Here is a 17,999-nt window from a genome sequence, read left to right as displayed (position 1 = left end):
TAATACTGATAAAGCACTGAATATCAGGAGTTTGTTTGTCTGATGTAATTCACCAAATGCCCAGTAGAGGGGAGCCTTTTCACAAGAATACTGTATGTTTAAGCTTTTTTGAGAGCCATTGCATGTATAAGGTCTACAGTAGATAGAAGAAATATGGGGTCAAATTTGGCTCCAAACTTAATCAAATGACAAGTCAAACAGTAAAAAGTCTTCCAGATAACCCAATAATCTATATGTACTGACACAAGGACTTCAACCCATGAAACCCAGTAACATGTATATAGCACATCAGATCCACCTTTACCCCCTCCTTACCATCCTCCAGGGTTTTGGTGACCACCTGCTGTGAGGACGGCCCGGTGCCGGCCCTGTTAGCAGCCTGGACCACCACGCTGTACTGAGTGAACTTCTTCAGGTTGTCCAGCGTGATGCTCTCTGTGGTGTCTCCTGTGGTGTCCACGCTGATGATGGTGAACTGGTGGCTCCCACCAGGGCTGTACTCCCTGTAGCCCACCTGGTAGCCACGGATTACGCCGTTCTGCAAGTGCTTCTGGGGAGGCTGCAAGATGAGAAAAGTTAGAAGACCATCACTAATGAGTGGCAGTAACTTTTACCCAAACTATTTAAACTTTAAATACTGAATCCTAAAGCAAACAGCTCATCAAACAGAAAACTGATATTAGTTTATCCAACGTTCTGTAGCTGGACTTTATCAAAAATAAACATAATATCTAATGTATTTATTCATAATGACTTAAACACAGGTGCAGCTATGATGCACATGCAGTCTAGGATATGATCACATCCGTCTTATTGCGCCACCTTCTGGTCACTGGCCTGTATAACATGAATACAACCACTTTAGAAACCGTTTAAACAAGCTCTTAAGGCACTCATTAAACATTAAACTGAACCAGACCATTTTTGCAACATTACTGAAAAATGTAACTTATTGAGCTTTTAATGTTTTTTGTTTATGATCAATGTTTGTTTACTGTATAAGATACTGCACGGTGTAGCTCCCCCCACCACATAACAATTTCTTTCAACAGCTCACAGTGACAAGATCAGGAACTGTTTAATATGAGACATTGCTCAACAAAGCTGCTTTATCGATTACAGCAACAAACCAGTGGAAAGTTTTGCCTACAGGTATTCAATTGTAATGAGTTTAAATCTACTGTTAAATAAAATACAATAAAAAATACAATAGTCTACATGCTGGTATCTATGTCAGTGCCTCAGCTCATATAAAAGTTCATAAAGTTTAGACTTCACCTTCCAGGAAACTCTGATGCTCTGAGGGGAGGTGGGCTCCAGAGTGACATCCTGTGGTGGGCCGTCAGGAGCTGTAAATACATCACAGTATTCAGTGTCACTGCAGACTGGTGTCTCAATAGAAGAGACCATCGGCCATCCACTTGTCATGTCATTTAATTTCACTAGATGGTGCTGTTGAGTTAAGAATGTCTCTTTCCTTCATGCGCAGTCTCATTCAAGTGCCTCACAGTTTCCACCTCAACTTAATAATAATTTAAAATAAACTTGTAACACAATCAACTTTAACCTTTAGAATAACACGAGGAATTGATACATGTTTTATTCAATTTGAAGTTTATGACTTTATTTTAGCAATGAATCCAGTAAAATGGGGCATTTTAATGTGCTGCTCTGCCTGTGGGGCGATCATTATAGGCAATAGAAGATAAGTGAACACTGATAGAGCCAACTTAAAGCAACAGTGAGCTGATCTGTTTCCCCAGATATAAAAGATGATGACCTCCATTTAAAACAACCATAAAATAATTATGTGTAAGATGACTCAACAGGTTTGAAAGCCAGGAGAAAATGGAAGCTGAGGAGTTTCTTTCCGAACCAGCATTCAGACTCTCTAAAGAGCAGAGTTAAGGTATAAACATACATCACGGGACAGTCTTAAGTTTATTATAGTCAAATTAACATGTTACCGTTCAGAAGATCAATTACCTGCTTCATCAGTGGTGATGGTGAGCTCATTGCTAGGGTTGCTGTTGCCAATTATGTTCTTAGCGACCATGCGGATGTTGTAAGTGGACGAAGGGTGGAGGTCAATAATAGTGGCCTGGTTGAGCTGCGGTGACACATCTTTGGTTACCTGGGCTGATAGCCATGACGCTATAAGAAACAGAGAGGCAGAGGGTGAATAAACTGTTTGCAATGGAGAGTAACATTTCTTATTTCTTCAATCTTGATTTCTCATTTAATGTGTAACAACGATACATATAGACATAATTACTTCTTGAACTTATGCCTACCTGATTTGTTCTTGCACTCAATATCATATCCTGTAATCGGGCTGTTGCCATCAAAGCCCATGGTCCAGCGGAGAGCTATGGTCCGATCCTTAACCTCCCGGATCTCCACCTCGGGAGGGTCGGGTGGTTCTGAGGAAAAGTGTGAACACAACAGAGAGTTACAGTCCTCAAACAGAACTGGATGGCAGGCAGACCAGACAGATGAATTGGTTTTACTCTGTCTGTGATTTCCCCAGCGGGAGATTATGCAGTTAGCACTGCAAGGAGCAGGAGTCACACTGTGCAGCAATTAAATTTATAAATGAATGATTTAAGTAATAAATGATAGAAAACTTGACTACTCCTGCAGGGAGTTTTGTCTTCTTACAAACACAGCTGCTGAAAAAACGCCCGCAGTGAGCTGAGCTGAGTCTGAGGCGAGGGGGAGCTTACCTTGCACTGTCAGCTGTATGATGCCTCGGTCCTCACCGAAGGAGTTGATGGCATGACAGGAGAAGAAACCAGAGTCCTCACGAACTGTGGGCATAATCTACAGAGACATACACCATGTGCAGGGAATTAACGTGGGTAGAACCTCTTCATCCCTCTTCATCCTAACCCATGCGGGACACTTAGCTACTAAATCATCTCAAGGCACATATTCCTTGAGATTTTACATTACTGTATTACACATGTACTCATTCATGCTGTATTTTAATAACCATTAAATTGAACTGAGAGGGAGCGCTTTAATATTTTATACTCTACTTGAAGATTTTAAGATTATGTGAATGTATTTGAGCCAGATTCTTTTAGCCATGCCTTCCCTCCTCTTTCTCCCTCTCTGCTTTCCATCTGTCCAAATAGATAAAAAATGACTGCAGGTTGTTCTCTAAATATGTTTGCATTAAAACTGAGTGCTTACCACCAGTGTAGAGATGACTTCGTCTGCCACCTCTTTGACAGTGACTACGTATCGGCTGGTCTCCGGGTTGATGATGCGTTCTTCTTTCTCCCAACGCACCATGATGGGTTTCTCCCCGTGAGCGATGCAGCTCATCCTCTTCTCCTCGCCCTGCGTGGCCAGAGTGGTGTTTGGGTAGGAGGTGATCATGGCTGGGACTGGATGTAGGGAAAGAAGTTTAAGGGGAGAGTGGAGGAAGAAAATGGAAAGAAAATAATGGTATCAGTTAAAACATTCAGGTCTTTGCTGTTTTATGCACATTTGCTGTCGAAGATATTGGTAGAGAAATCATACATCAGCTGTGTTAATAGAACATCTGCTTTGGAAATACTTGCTTTAATAGTACGATGTGTTAATGTTTTTATCCCAAGATACAAAAAAGGGAATTACACAGCACATATGCATTCACGTCTTATTCTGAGAAAACTCCTTCTCTTTTTCTCTGACAATTATGACAACCATTTAAACACTCCAGGGACCATCATGAACTCATGTTTGAGTCTACTCGTCTCCTGCAATACTTTAAGATGGAAACGGAGCCCTTCAGGTAAGCCTGTGCCTGCTTTGATAATGACAGCGAGCGCTAACGTGCTGCTTTCTGAGGATGAGGTGGAGGTACAGAGAAGAAAGTGGTGACTCCTGACTGAACTCCCATCAGTCTGAGTGTGGAGCCGCTCTGGCTCTACACCGTAACCGCACACCAGGCTCATTAGAAACACATCTAGCCTGGGTGTGTGTGTGTGTGTGTGTACGTGTGGTTCAGCAGAACGAGGATCTGTTGTAAATGTCTCTCACCCAGACTACTCACAGTCTGTACTCTTACTCACACTTTCTTTCATTCTATCTTTTTCTCCCTACTTGCATGAAGACGTGTCCTGATTATAACATTCACTGAGACTTTCAGGTGCTGTTCACAGTGTAATGATCTCTAAAGGGTGAAGCTTCTGAACTGAAAACCATATTAACTTCTGCAGTTTGAGGAGACTAAATGAATATGTTCATCTCTATCAGTGTGGACATTATGGACATTATCCTTAATGATTATCTTAGATGTTATAATGCCGGTCAAACAACTGATGTGATTGCTGCCAGTTGTGTGATGGCTTATAAACTTAAGCCGATCTGAATTAGTCAAGGAACATCAAAACCTGCAAGTGCTGTTCAAAGCTACATTAAAAAAACTTGAATCTGCTGTGTAAATCCAATAATGTTCACCTTACAATGCAGATCAAAGTGAAAAATTGCAATGGCTATTATAATAATGTAATTTTATATTATTATTTTACTTTTAAATAATACTAAACTACATTTTAACTCATTACACTACATTAAGATCGCCACTGATGATGTTTTATTAGTGAATCACACGAAAAACGTCCATCACAACTTCCCAGAGCCAAAACAGACTCTTCAAACTATTCTTTCTCTGATTTTAATAGTCACAACAGACAAACATTTTGGTTACTTAATTACTTAAAGCTGCCTGAATTGACATTTTGGCCACTTGGGGGTAGTAGAACCTTATAAACACAACACTGGTTAATAATCACTCTATAAAGTTAATATGGCAAACATGTTAGCAAACGGTTGCTTATTTACACATCCAGCAGATATGGAGCAACATTATCATTCATTTTGAGATGTGTTTGTGTCGATATTCACTACATTCAAGATCTGGTTTGATTTTCACCAACTCCTAAGAGAAATATTTGTGTTTTTAGCTTCTAAATGCTGGACTTTGGTTACTAGCTAGTACTAGCTACTGTCTGTTTTTTTTTGTTGTTTTTTTTTGTTGCTGGGCTACTACTGTTACAGTGGGTTTAAAAACAGCTGCCTGCTGCGGCTTTAAATGAATGGGAATCAAAACAGTTGAGTTGAGGGCCAGAAAACCAAAACAATGGGCTGAAAGTGAACAGCAGTATTGGGATTTACTCATTTTACTTTAGACTTTCAATCTTTTGTAAATATAAAAATACTGATCAGAGCAGCTTTAAATTCATCTGCTATCAACATTGTTTTGAGTTTCTGTTGTGTGATAAATCAATATGTCCTAGTTTACATTAGACAGGCCTGCGTTCAGGACCATACGTTCACCAGAAGGTTTCCAGGGTATGTAAATCTGTACTGTAGTGAATACTGTGTCAGTGGAAAGGACAGCAGTGGCAGCTACATGTGGCAGATACTTGTTTTGTGGATGTTGGAGGCCTTATCTTCCAAGCAGAGATGCAATATGTGTGTTTGAGTCAGTGTGCGAATGTCTGTACACTCCTGAATAATGTGTCTGTGTGCGTGGATACGAGTGTTATACCGTGCGTGCATATGTATGAATGTGTGTGCATGAGAGCGGCTGTGTCTGGGGGAGCTAAGTGGGCGAGCACAGAGAGCAGAGAAGACTTGTGCTCATGACACATCTCAGCCACACTACACGATGGAGGAGAGAGGGAGAGCATGTACCCCTGCAGCGCTAACTATGATCCCTCTCCCTCGCTCTCTCACTCCATCTCCCTCCTCAGGCTCCCACCAGGACAGCGATGATTTAATGATGAGAGAGACCACTTTGATTATTCATACGCAGCAGACAAGTCCGCTGGCCGTGCTGTTGTCTCACACAGACACACACGCATTCGAACATATACAGGCATGCACGAATAACAACAGATGCACGCACACACATGCACATTCAAAAGTACACAAACCACGGCAAATACAGAGATTCTGGCCTCGCATGAGTGTACAGTATGCAAGTGTAGACACACAGACAACCAAAGAAATAAAGTGATGCATGTGCACAAGCAGATGCAGACCAAAACAGAAGCACTGACACACACAAACACATTTTAGAAACACACAGATGCCTCCCCACACGTACAGTATTCCTCTGGGTCAAACAGTGTTTGGAGATAACTTTGTAATCATTTGTTTTGGCTTCACACAGGAGCCAGCCTGGTACAGTTTTGCTCGTAGTAAGAGTTCCAGGAAGGTTAGACAATCACAAGTCAATTAAAGTACTTGAATTTATAATGAATCATTTATTATACTGCACTTGTGTGAATGGCAACTTGCCTAACAGTGTTTGAATTGCCTTGATGTGTTAAACCTCAACCAGGCTGAAAAATGCTAATGCTGATTGTCTCTTTCCCTTTTGTTATTAATTATTTCAGTGGTACTTAAATATACAGATTTATTCACAAATGTCTTTTTGAGCCTGAACAATTCTTAATTTTTAAGTCTGATACTGACAGTGATGTTTGCAAGTTTAAACAACAATTTAAAGCCACTCCAGCAGCACTGTGAGGCTTCCACACAGGAGTGCTGTGACTTAAATGCAAACATCAGATGCTCATGGTGACAAGGCTTACATGCTGATGTTTAGCTACATTGTTTTTACCACCTTCCCCATCTAAGTTAAAGTTGCAATATGTGAGAATTGGCCAACTTTCAAATTCATTCTCCAAACCAATAGGGGGCAGCATATCACCAGAGTAACTGCTACCTGATGCTAAAAGTTACTGCTAGTTACCTCAGTTAGCCGTGCAGCTAGCGGTCCAGACGGTGAGCTTGGAGCAGTGTGGGACTGTTGGTGTTTACACTGCTAGCACAGGAGCCTTGGTCCATGACAGGCTGGGGATAGCTGGTTAGCATTCTAGTAGTCTAGTAGTTAAACATCTCTGCAACTCTACATAGATGTCATAACATCCAAACCATTATTTCTTCGCACTCTGTTTATAATTTTCATTGATTTTGTAATCTTTTCAACAAAAACGTGTTCACAATGCACCTTTAAGTGTGTTAGCGTGCTAACATTCGCTAACTGGCACTTAACCTAACGTACGGGTACTGATGAAGTCATTAGTTTTGCAGGTATTTGGATATAACTTTAGACATAAAGCTTTGGACTAATTAAAATTCTGACCTCATGATGGCGCTAGATGAAAAGTTAAGGAAACATAAAAGTGTGGACCAAATTTTTCACGGCCGTCCATCCAATAGATGTCAAGACATTTCAATTACAACTGCAAATGTGAATCTCCATGGTGGAAAAGTCAGTGGGATTCATCGTCTGGGCCTCTCTGATATATCTGTACCAATTTCATGGCAGTCCATCCAATGATTGTTGAGATATAAAACCAAAATGGTGGACCAACCAACAGATAAACCTACATTGTATCCATCAGGCTGTACTGCTCGCACGCTAAAAATAAGTTGCACATGCTCTCTAGCGGAGAACTATTTAATGACTATTTAACACTGTTCTGAAATTACCTCAAAGATGTCTTTGAGAGGTCTGGCACCAGTTAATCTGTGATAAACTAGTATCTGACAGTAATAATGGCCATACTGCTGTATCAGTTGATCTCTAATTTATATATGCATACTGTAAAGAGATTTAACAAGCACACACACATACACACTCAGTAACCCCCCACACAAACAAATAAACACAGACTCCTTCAACATGTTTCTCTGTCTTTTTTCTCACAGTACATTTCCTCCTTTGATGCAGCCAACAAAAATCCAAAAGGGGTGCTACATTTATGTGTGTTCACGTGCATAGACGAGGCCTGTGTGCTTTTGTGTGTGTACGTGCACCCTCAACCCCCGCCCACCCCCGACATGATGGAATGTGTCAGACTTGGGACTGCCAGCGTTTAAACCTCATCTCTTATTCACTCGCAGCCCCTCCCTCTCCCTCGCTCCCCACACCATCATCCCCTTTCCCACTGCCCCCGCGCAGGAAATCGCTGATTTATTTTGCATAGCAACTATGAATTTTAAGTGAGTCCTATTAAAAGAGTCTTCTCAGCCCCTTCTCTAAATGTTATTGCTCCTTAACAGGGGCTATTTTCTCCATCTAAATCTGAGGCCTTGGCAGTGTGAGTTAACATCGACGAAGCTTCTGTTTGCTCGTCGAAAGAGCTCGAGAAAGGGCGAACAATGACAGCTCACAAGGCTGTGTGTGAGTGTGTGTGTGTGTACATGTTTCTCTTTATAAACCATGTTTGTATTAGAATACAAGTCATCTATGTTTGTATATGTGAGCACATGCTTGTCTGTGTGGGTGTGGGTACAGTATGTTCCTGTACTGTATATGCATTTGCAGTTATAAATTCATCTGTGTGCATTGGGAGATGCTTCAATCTGCCTGTGACCTTGTGTGTATGTGTGTGAGTGTGTGGATGAAACATGCAAAGTGTTCACGTCTTCAAGATGGCTACCTTGTGATGTAGACTGCAGTATCTAAAATGTTCTACAATCTCCACAGATCTTGGTTGTGCTTCAGTGGCCCGAGCGGAGGTGAGCCTACTCACTCGCTTCCTCCTCATCTCATCTCCATGCGTCTACCGTGCAGCACTCGCAGGGCCCCGGGCTAAACCTATTCTTTTTGATAGCCCATAATTGCTCGGTTGATGTATATTTTTTAATATCCAGCGATATTACAGGGGCCCTGGTAATAAAACACAGGCGGGTAGAGGAGAAAGTGTGAGTGGGAAGAGGGGAGACGAGGGAGAAAGGCAAAGCTGAGGGGGTAGAGAGGGAGGGAAAGAGGGGGGGGACAAAGACAAAAAGGTGCATACAGGAGGTGAGGGAGGTATGGAGGGATAAGAGGGGAAGAAATGTAGAGAGAGGTGGAACCTTTCTGATTCTTTTGACCACATTGTCAGATTCCCCTTTCTGACATGAAGTGTGCAGGAGAAAATATGGGTTGGATCTTTTATTATGAAGAAGAAGCACTACATTTCTAGCTAGAAACCGTCGACTATGCCGGTGGCTGGCAGATTTGCTCAGTTGTAGCTAGCTGGCTAATTAAGCTAACTAACGTCCACTTGTGGTTGAACACAGTTTCCCTGGCTGACTTTTAAAAATGTCCAGCTGATTATTTTTAAATTGAGAACCCTGTAAAATGTGACTTAAAAAAAAATGCACTTGATGGCTGGATATGGCAAATGATACCATGCTAAAAGATTTAGGCAAAAGCTGCATTCAAGATAGTTACCCTGGCATGCAAACTTTTGGAGCTTATGTTACCATAAGCCTACTGTTTTATCCACTCCTAACACTTCTGCATTCTTCTCTTTGGTTTTGGAGAGGGTAATTAAAAAGACACAACCCTACAAACTCTTCCAAGTGTTTCTCTCTGCAGCCCCACTTACACCACTTCACCATGTAGACAAATTCAAATCCAGATATCCAAAAATGTTTCTCTAGCAAGGGGCCAATCGTCACCTGTGAGGATTTTATGCCCTTCTTTGTCGTGATTGATGGTAAGTTGAATATCTTTGGGTTTTGGACAATTATTGTTATGTGTATTCAATCTTGACAATTATTGTGTAAAAGCTCAAAACAAAAGTTGTAAATCCAATGTTATCTATTCATAATTGTCTCCTTAAAGTCATTCTAGGGATAAGTTTGCATACAAAAAACTTAAAGAAATATTTTTTAGCTAAAATGTAAAATTATTTTTACACTGGTACATTTTCTCAGTTTCAGAGAGTTTTACAGAGTAGCTCTGTAACATTTCACACATTAAAAAGATCTTTAATTCTCTAAAGCACCGAAAACAGCGCTACTATTATACAAGCAGAATGATTCTCTTGTGGTGATGGGGGATTTAGACACTTGGAGGACACACAGCAGCCAGCAAATGAACAAGGGTATAAAATGAAACAAATAATGCGTTCTTTATCTTTTTAATCTTTCTCTCAATGCCAGAAAATGTAAGAAACAAAGACAGCCAGAGAGTGCAAATAAAGCTGAGAAACATGCGGACTGCTCTTCCCTTGAGCCCCTTCGTCGGCTTCTAATTGAAGTATTGACGGATTTAAATGAGGCTGAAATGCAAGAGTTCCAGTGTCTCGTAACACACACACACACACACACACACACACACACACACACACACACACACACACACTCGCACATGCAGCATGCAAGCAGAATGAACACCATGTACAATTAATAGATACACAAATAAAAACAGACATACGCCTGCAGAATGTATGATAAAATGATAATGTACTGTATTATGTGATTGTACACAAACACACACACACAAAGACTGAGGACTGGGCATGATGGTGCTGGTGAGCACAGTAATGGTCTCCCTTTTTCAGTCCACTCATGCGAGTAAGTACACTTACAGAAAGCATCTTGCGTATACGAGTACAGTTTGGGGTTTAAAGGGCATGAAATGTGATCTGTTGATGAGTGACAAGCATGTGGCTGAGCGAGCATGTAATGACTGAGCAGCCAATGACAGCAGAGGAGGGACAGCACAGAGTATTATCATAGGGCCAAAGAACTACAGCTGTTTCCTGTAATGTGAATTATTCTAGCTGTGAAGATGTTACGTCAATGCTAAGTGAATCATAAATGACTTAGAGGTTTTAAATGACACTGCAAGAGAAACGTAATTCAGTAACAAATGGACGCACATGTGTTTAATCCATATTCACTGTTACTGATGAGGACACATTCAGATGATGTCATGAAGGTTCGATGTTGCCATATTAATACAAAATGTGCAGTCTTCTTAGTTGTTTGAGATGTGAAGTGGATCTGGAGATAAGAAGGTATTGGCAAAACACCCAACCAGATAATAAAGCATTAAGGTTATGAGATTTTTCAAAACATTTATAAGCTTGGAGCAAATTGTGCTGGTATTTTGTCTTATTTGTGGTATTTTGCAACAGTGCAGGAATCTAAAGTTTGTACAGGTGTTCCTCAAATGAGTATGATTATGAACAACAAAGGCTTGTTAAAATAAATATGTTTAATATATTAATATTGTACAATACACAATATGTAACAATTATCATTTAAAACATTCAGAAATTAACATCAACAGAATGTGAAGAAATATGTCTGGGCTATGTATTGGTGTTGCAGAGATATCAAGCTACTTAAGTTAGCATGCTAACCAGAGAGACCCGGCCCCATGTATAACCCACCCTAGCTGGCAGCATGCAGCATCACCAGAGTAACTGCTAATTGCTGCCTAACTGTATGTTTTTTATCCGTCCATGACTGTAGCTACTGTTAGCTTGTTAGCTCAGTTAGCCATGTAGCTAGCCAGACTACATGGTGTGTTGGTGTTAACAACACTAGTACAGGAGCTTTGTACTACAAGCAGAAAGAGGTTTTCAGGCCTGGGGCTAGCATGCTAACTAAATAAGTTATCTTTGACATAACATTAGAATTGATTAATAATTTCAGTTAATTTTTGAATGTTTTAAACTGAAATTCTTACATATCGCACCTTTAAGTATTGCAATAGTGGGACTGCATATTTCCTCAAGGGATCGGTGGGGTTAGAAGAGGACGCTCTGTGCACGTGTCAGAATGATTCACTAGTGGAACAAATATCATTTTTATAAAAATTGTTTGGTATAATTTTTCCAGCAATAATAATACAGTATATACTGTGAGGCTATAAACTATAGTTCTTGATTGAAAAACATTTAGCTTTGTGGTAAGAAAAAACTGTAATTCAAATGAGTGATAACTCATAACCTTTTCATGATATTACTAGAAATAAATGTAAATTCAACCAAAGGAGAAGAACATGTCTTTGATATAAATAATAAAATCTCTATATAACGTTACCATCATGTTTCATGTTAATGAAACTACTAGTAACGAGAAGTAAGCGTACATTATTTAGCACTGGAGCTGTCAAAATTCCCTTTGATAGAGCCGAGTACAACATGAAACTGAAGCCTTGAGCAACAGCAGAGTGCGTTCGATGGGTCAATGTTCTCTCTCTCTCCCTTTCCCTCTCTCTCCTCTACTTTGGTAGATGATACAACCGAGTACAAAGACCAGTGAAATTGAAACCATGCACACAATCTCAGTTTACTTCTCACACGTCCTCAGCTCCCACATCAAGATGCGCACAAACAAAAGTATACATAAACCACTGCTCTTTCTAGTATGTCCTACATACTGTACACAGGTATTTTGTTGTTCATCTCCTCCAAACACACACACCCACACACAAACCCACACACACGCACACACACACGCATCTTATGGTAGAGGGGGTCTCAGCAGGGTGGAGCAGTTTGACTGAAGAAAATACACTTGAAACTTCATCTAATCTTTTTTAAGTATCTATAAACAGTATGCACACACACCAGCAGAAAGTGGGCTACAACACCAGGCTTGAGGGGGCCTATAAACTCTAAGCTATCTCTGTGTTTTGTTTTGCAGGGATGGGGATGACTAGTGTGGAGTGAAACACTTAATTTTCTCAGTGGACTCTTGTTACAGAAAGATGGAAAGAGGAGAAGATGTGCGCTGTAGTTCAGTGCAACAACACTGCTATATCACCTCAGTCTTCTCTTTGACTCTTAAGTACTCCTATTGGCATAATGAAGTCCAGTAGATACAGCACAAGCATATTGAGAACACAGTTCCAATCTGTTCTCTGTATAAGCTAAAGCGCCCCGTGTCACACAAGACCGTGTTTTCTAGCAGGTTGTCTTAAAAATCAATGTTTAGTGTTCAGAGTTAGATATGCTACTGAGAGTTGAGTCTACTGTAGCTGCAGCCGCAGTGTTTTTGCACTCCGCTTGGTGGAAAATGGAAGAAAAAAGGTTAGTACAGCCAAAGGTCAACTTGCTGCATAGCAACTGTGTGCTACAGTCAGCAAGCTGACCTATGAAAACACAGAGAGCATATCTGAGCCTGCTGCTGTAGCACTGACAGCTTCACACACTGGCAGCTCCCAACCTCATACACTGCAAGGCTTAATTACACTGACACATGAATATCCACGACATGCCAGCTGATATTAATGATAACAAGTACTGATTTATCCAGAAGGAGAGCTCTACATAAATATTTTTCTCTTTTTACAGAGAGGCCAGAGGTCAGGGTCAGATACATCCCATCACACTCACTTCAAAAACAAAGTTTAATGTGTGTTTCTTGTCACCGTATTAATGTTCTTTTATATTTGTGTCCTACATATCAGACTTTGGCTGGCGAGGAGAGAAAAAAGAAGAGATAGAGAAAGAGAGAGAGGGCTGCCCGTTGGCAGGGGTCCTTGTGCTCCAGTTTGATAACATTAGAACGGGGGAAAATAAGCCCCACTTGCTTCTAAGCACCATGAAAATGAGGATCCTCTCCTGGCGCTACAGGGGAGCTACATGCTAATGCTCACTGGAGGCAGGAGACCTGTAGTCGGGGACATTTACATGCCGACCGCTGGAGAGAGCAATGAGGACACACATGGACCAAGACAAAAACAGAAACATGATTACATAGAGTCAGCGGAGGAAATAGGAGGATACATTGTCTGCATACAGATATGTTTATGCAGAATAGAGCTGCAACGATTCAATCAATAGAAAATGAATCACCAACTATTTTGATAATTGATCAGTTCAGTGCTCTTTAAAGCAACAATGTCAAGCATATTTTGGTTCCAGCTGCTTATATGTGAGGATTTGTTGCAAATCTTTGTCATGTATGACAGTCAATGAGGAGTTTTGGGGTTTTGGACTGTTGGTTGGACAACAGAAGCAATTTGAAGATATTGCTTCGAATTCTGGGAAGTTTTGATGAGCATTTTTCACAATTTTTGCCATTTTATATTATTACTCTTTTTAATCTTGACAAACCAGTCTTTAAATTTACCTCATGTCAAGACAACATCATGACCCCTTTAACGTTTGTTTAGCTTATAAAGTGTCTTGATTTAGCTGAAGCTCATCACAAGCTATTTTTTCCACTTGTTTCCATTTGTGTGATTGTGTGTTGCATCATTTTCACAGCTTGTCAATTAAATCTGTTGATGTGCATCTCCCTTCCTTCCATGTTTTACAAATTTAATATCTGGCTAATCAACTATAAGAAGAGCTATAAGAAAAAGCCCACAGTTGGGATGCCTTTTCTTAATGGCTGCTTGTCGCTGCACTAACCAATACATTAAAATACACAATGATTACTGCCCATCAGCTGTTATTTATCGTGCATCAGACGCAGGCTCTTACTTTTGACGGTGAGGTACATGGACTTGCTGACATCAGCTCCCACGTCGTTGCTGACCTTACACAGGTAGAAGCCGCTGTCGTCCTCCAGCACGTGTTTGATCAGCAGCGACCCGTTGCTCAGCAGCTGGACACGAGAGCCGCTGTTCAGCGGGATGGGCTGAAACTGGGGGACGCCCGCACCTGGTAGGAAGGGAAGTAGGAAGAGAAAAAACAAAGAAGAGAGAGATGTACGGTCTAGTCAGTCAGATATTTGGTCATTTTTGACAGCGTGGATGGATGCTACTGAAAGAATATCATAGATCCAAGATGAAAAACAAAGAAGAGTGGGACTGAGAGAAAACTGCACACTTACAAATGTGTCTGCTGCTTCAGCACCATGGACAGAGACATGGTTGAGGCCATAACTTGCACAAACCTCGGTCAGACAAAGGATCAAGAATGTGTGTGTGAGTGTGTGTGCATGCATTTATTTGACCATGCGTCTGTGTTTACAGATTTGATGACAAAGCCTGTCAGATTTAGGGAGGATTGTAAACATGTTTCTTAACACTGGGCCTTAAATCCTTAAACCGCCAAACAGCTGCTGAGCACAGTGAAGCAGGCCGAGCTGCTGGTGTGATGCAATCACAACAGACGTAATGCTCATGTTTAACAAGACAGCAGATTGGTGCAGAGGAACAACAGGCAGAGCAGAAGGAGAGCAGAGAGGCTTTGCATCGCTGCTGGCCTTCGGCACTGGATTCAAACATGTTAACTGTAGCTGCACAAGGATTTTTTCTGACTTCATGTGTCGACTCTCTGGATTTATTCCTTGGATTCATGTTTGTTGAGTTAATAGATCCAGTAGAAAAAGTTATAACCACCACATACAGTGAATGGCTTTAAAACACATTTGAAGTCATCTAAATCGAGGACAGAATAATCCTAAAGGCGAAGATTTGTCTGGAGTAATGCTTTGCACACGTCTTTTCTCAATTCTCAACAGTCCAATACGACTGACATTTGATATCCATCACTGAAGCATCGCTGAAATAATTGGACTTGGCATCTCTGACATATTCTGGCTTGCTGCCTGCGTTGTAATTAATACCTATCTTTTTTAATAGAAAATGATATAATCACTCTTGTTCTATTGTCAAACAATACAGTATCTCATCCAGTAATAGCAGCCTTAAATCTGTTCGATGTCTATGATGCTGAGTTATAAGGTTTTAGCGCTGTCTGCTCCTATACTGATGAAAGCACTGTATTCCACCTTGCTCATGTAGTATTAAACACATGTGTGAACCGAGCCAGGCGTCGCATTAGCTCGCGTTAAAGTTAGCGTGTAGCGATTAGGCTGTTTAGTGAGCTGTGGGTTTTTGCTTTTTAATTAAAATGCAGTCAAGTGGCCGCGGCAGGCAAAGGGTCAAGTGGTGACTTTGTTCCTGCTCCCCTGGCTCCGAGAGAGAGAGGGAGGGAGATGTGTTCTTCCTTGAATTATGGATTTTGCATATCCAAACGGTGCTAGTCGTTATGCTAATAGCAGTTGACCTTTACTTACTGTTCCATATCTCCCAGAGACACTCATCTGGCTCTTAGCGACTTCTGTTGCAGTAAAAGCATGCCAGACAGCCATTCTCTGGACAAACTGCACTCTAGATTACAACAAATTAGACGATAGCTTCCCAAGCCACCTACCCTAGACACATTTTTGTCTGAGGGAGGTGATTTTCATTGCCTGTTTGCTCTAACTGATATCCTGTGCAACAACATATTACAGAGCAACAGGAAAGATGTGAAAATGCCCCAAAAACCACAAAACCGAGCAACAGCTTAGCAAACTTCCCGCTGGATAGGTAAAGCTTGTTTTTAATGCTATGATTGAGTACACACACACACACACACACATTGCTCAGCCTGATCTCTCCGTTCTGATCAGAGCTGGTCAGACAGTATTAATCAGGCATGAGGCCTGCTTGTCCCACACACACACAAACACACATGCAAGCTCGCACACACAGATCCAATCAAAGGGTGAGGAACAGATCTGATTCTTTCATTCCTTTGATCGTGGGGCACACACACACTGGCAAACACACACATACACACTCACGCAACACTCCTCATTGGTTGTTGTCCTTCTGTTGGTGAAGCTTTCATCCCTGGTTATATGGATGATGGAGCGAACACCTGGGGCCCCTCTTCATCTGCCCTGCTCAAGTGGCTGAACTCACCTGCTGCCTCTCTGCCAGTCTGTCTGTCTTTCCGTCTGCTAATGCTCTGTCTCTGCGTCTGTGTATCTGCTGTCTGTTTTTGTCTGTCTCTCTCTGATGATTCTCTAATGATGCAGGTGGAAATCCTGCGACAAGCCCCGGCCCGTGTTTACAGTGCAGATGGTTGTGTGTGCGTGTGTGTTTTGTTTGCATTCACACACGTATGCACCAGCTGTGGATGAGGCAAATGGAACCCACTCACCTGAAAAAACACTACTGTTGCCATATGAGCTGTGGACAGCACTCATTTTCATACACAGCTGCTTTAAGATACACAGCCTGAGACCAAGGTGTGGCCCAGCTAGCACACAAAACTGTAGTTGATCACCACAGTATATCAAGAATCCTTTCTTTGCTTAATATTTTGAGTTTTAGTATAACAAAATATATCCTTTTCATATACTGATGCATTAACTTTCTTGTGTACAGTCCATGTTTGATTTAGGGATGGGTCATGATTTTCAAATATTCGAGTATCGTTAAATTGAAAAAAACATTTTTCCAATGATTTTACCACTGCATGGAAAAAATGCGATACCATCAGGTATTATTTGATTACAGGCCTTGGTAGAATGATGTTGTTATTACCAGGCTCCCGGAAAATGTCTTTTCCACATAAGGTCAGCACAAACTTGTGCCGCTATGTATAACAGCGTGTACAAACAGCAGATCTTTGAATAATCTAACAATCATCGAATAGTTTCAGGTGAGTATCGAATAGCATTTTTGCTTGAAATGCCCAGTTTTATTGTTTTACAGGCACTTTGTATTAATATGCAGCAAGTCTGATAAATCGGAACTTTCAGAAATGTTCCTTAATAAAATGTCACATGAATTAGCTTTTTCACGTGTGAACTAAAATTTTAGCATGTCAACAGCAAATATGTCACATGTGAAGTGGATATTTTCACAACTGATTGGCTTTTTTGCACATTTGAATGAAAATTATCGCGTGTAATTTACATTTTGAAAATGTGAATCATATACATTATTATTTGATTGGCTTTTTACACATGTGGAACAAAGCACAGCACATGAAATTATGTAAAATTTGCTTCTTCACATGTGTATTCCACATTTTCCACATTCAGCATTTTCACATGTGACCTAAAATCTCAACATGTGAAAATAAAACAATGTCCCGTGAACTGGACATTTCCTTAAGTGATTGGCTCTTTTCCCTTATAAAAGAACATTTCAATATGTGAAATTTAGATACCAGATAAACATGGCACATGAAATCACGTGAAATTGGCTTCTTCACACGTTAATTCCACATTTTCACATATTTTCACACGTGAAGTAAACAAAATAATGTCACATGTGAACTGGACATTTTCACAAATGACTGACTTTTTTCATGTACGAATGAAAATTTCCATTTTCACATGTGAATTTCATACGTTCCTATGTCACTGGCTTTTTTCACATGTGGATGGGAAAATACTAGAGTGCTTTGTTTAACTGTGAATTTGAATTCAAAAGTGTGATTTGTTTTCCCTTGTACCTG

General features: G+C 40.7%; 1 protein-coding gene across 6 annotated transcripts in view; it reads right to left on the bottom strand.

The window, feature by feature from the left end:
• Positions 1-17,999, bottom strand: part of dscamb (Down syndrome cell adhesion molecule b) — a 106,855-nt gene that overhangs the window by 20,039 nt on the left and 68,817 nt on the right. For all 6 annotated transcript variants that reach the window (XM_073489332.1, XM_073489360.1, XM_073489351.1 and 3 more), the window contains exons 9-15: positions 14,235-14,414; positions 3,199-3,395; positions 2,727-2,823; positions 2,295-2,423; positions 1,987-2,154; positions 1,279-1,349; positions 316-559 (exon numbers count right to left, since the gene is read on the bottom strand). In XM_073489332.1, the coding sequence (XP_073345433.1) occupies positions 316-559; positions 1,279-1,349; positions 1,987-2,154; positions 2,295-2,423; positions 2,727-2,823; positions 3,199-3,395; positions 14,235-14,414 (1,086 nt within the window). The remainder of the gene's footprint in view (positions 1-315; positions 560-1,278; positions 1,350-1,986; positions 2,155-2,294; positions 2,424-2,726; positions 2,824-3,198; positions 3,396-14,234; positions 14,415-17,999) is intronic.

The sequence above is a fragment of the Pagrus major genome, chromosome 2, assembly GCF_040436345.1.
Source record: "Pagrus major chromosome 2, Pma_NU_1.0".
Classification (NCBI taxonomy): Eukaryota; Metazoa; Chordata; class Actinopteri; order Spariformes; family Sparidae; genus Pagrus; species Pagrus major.
This window is presented reverse-complemented; position numbering and strand designations above follow the sequence as displayed.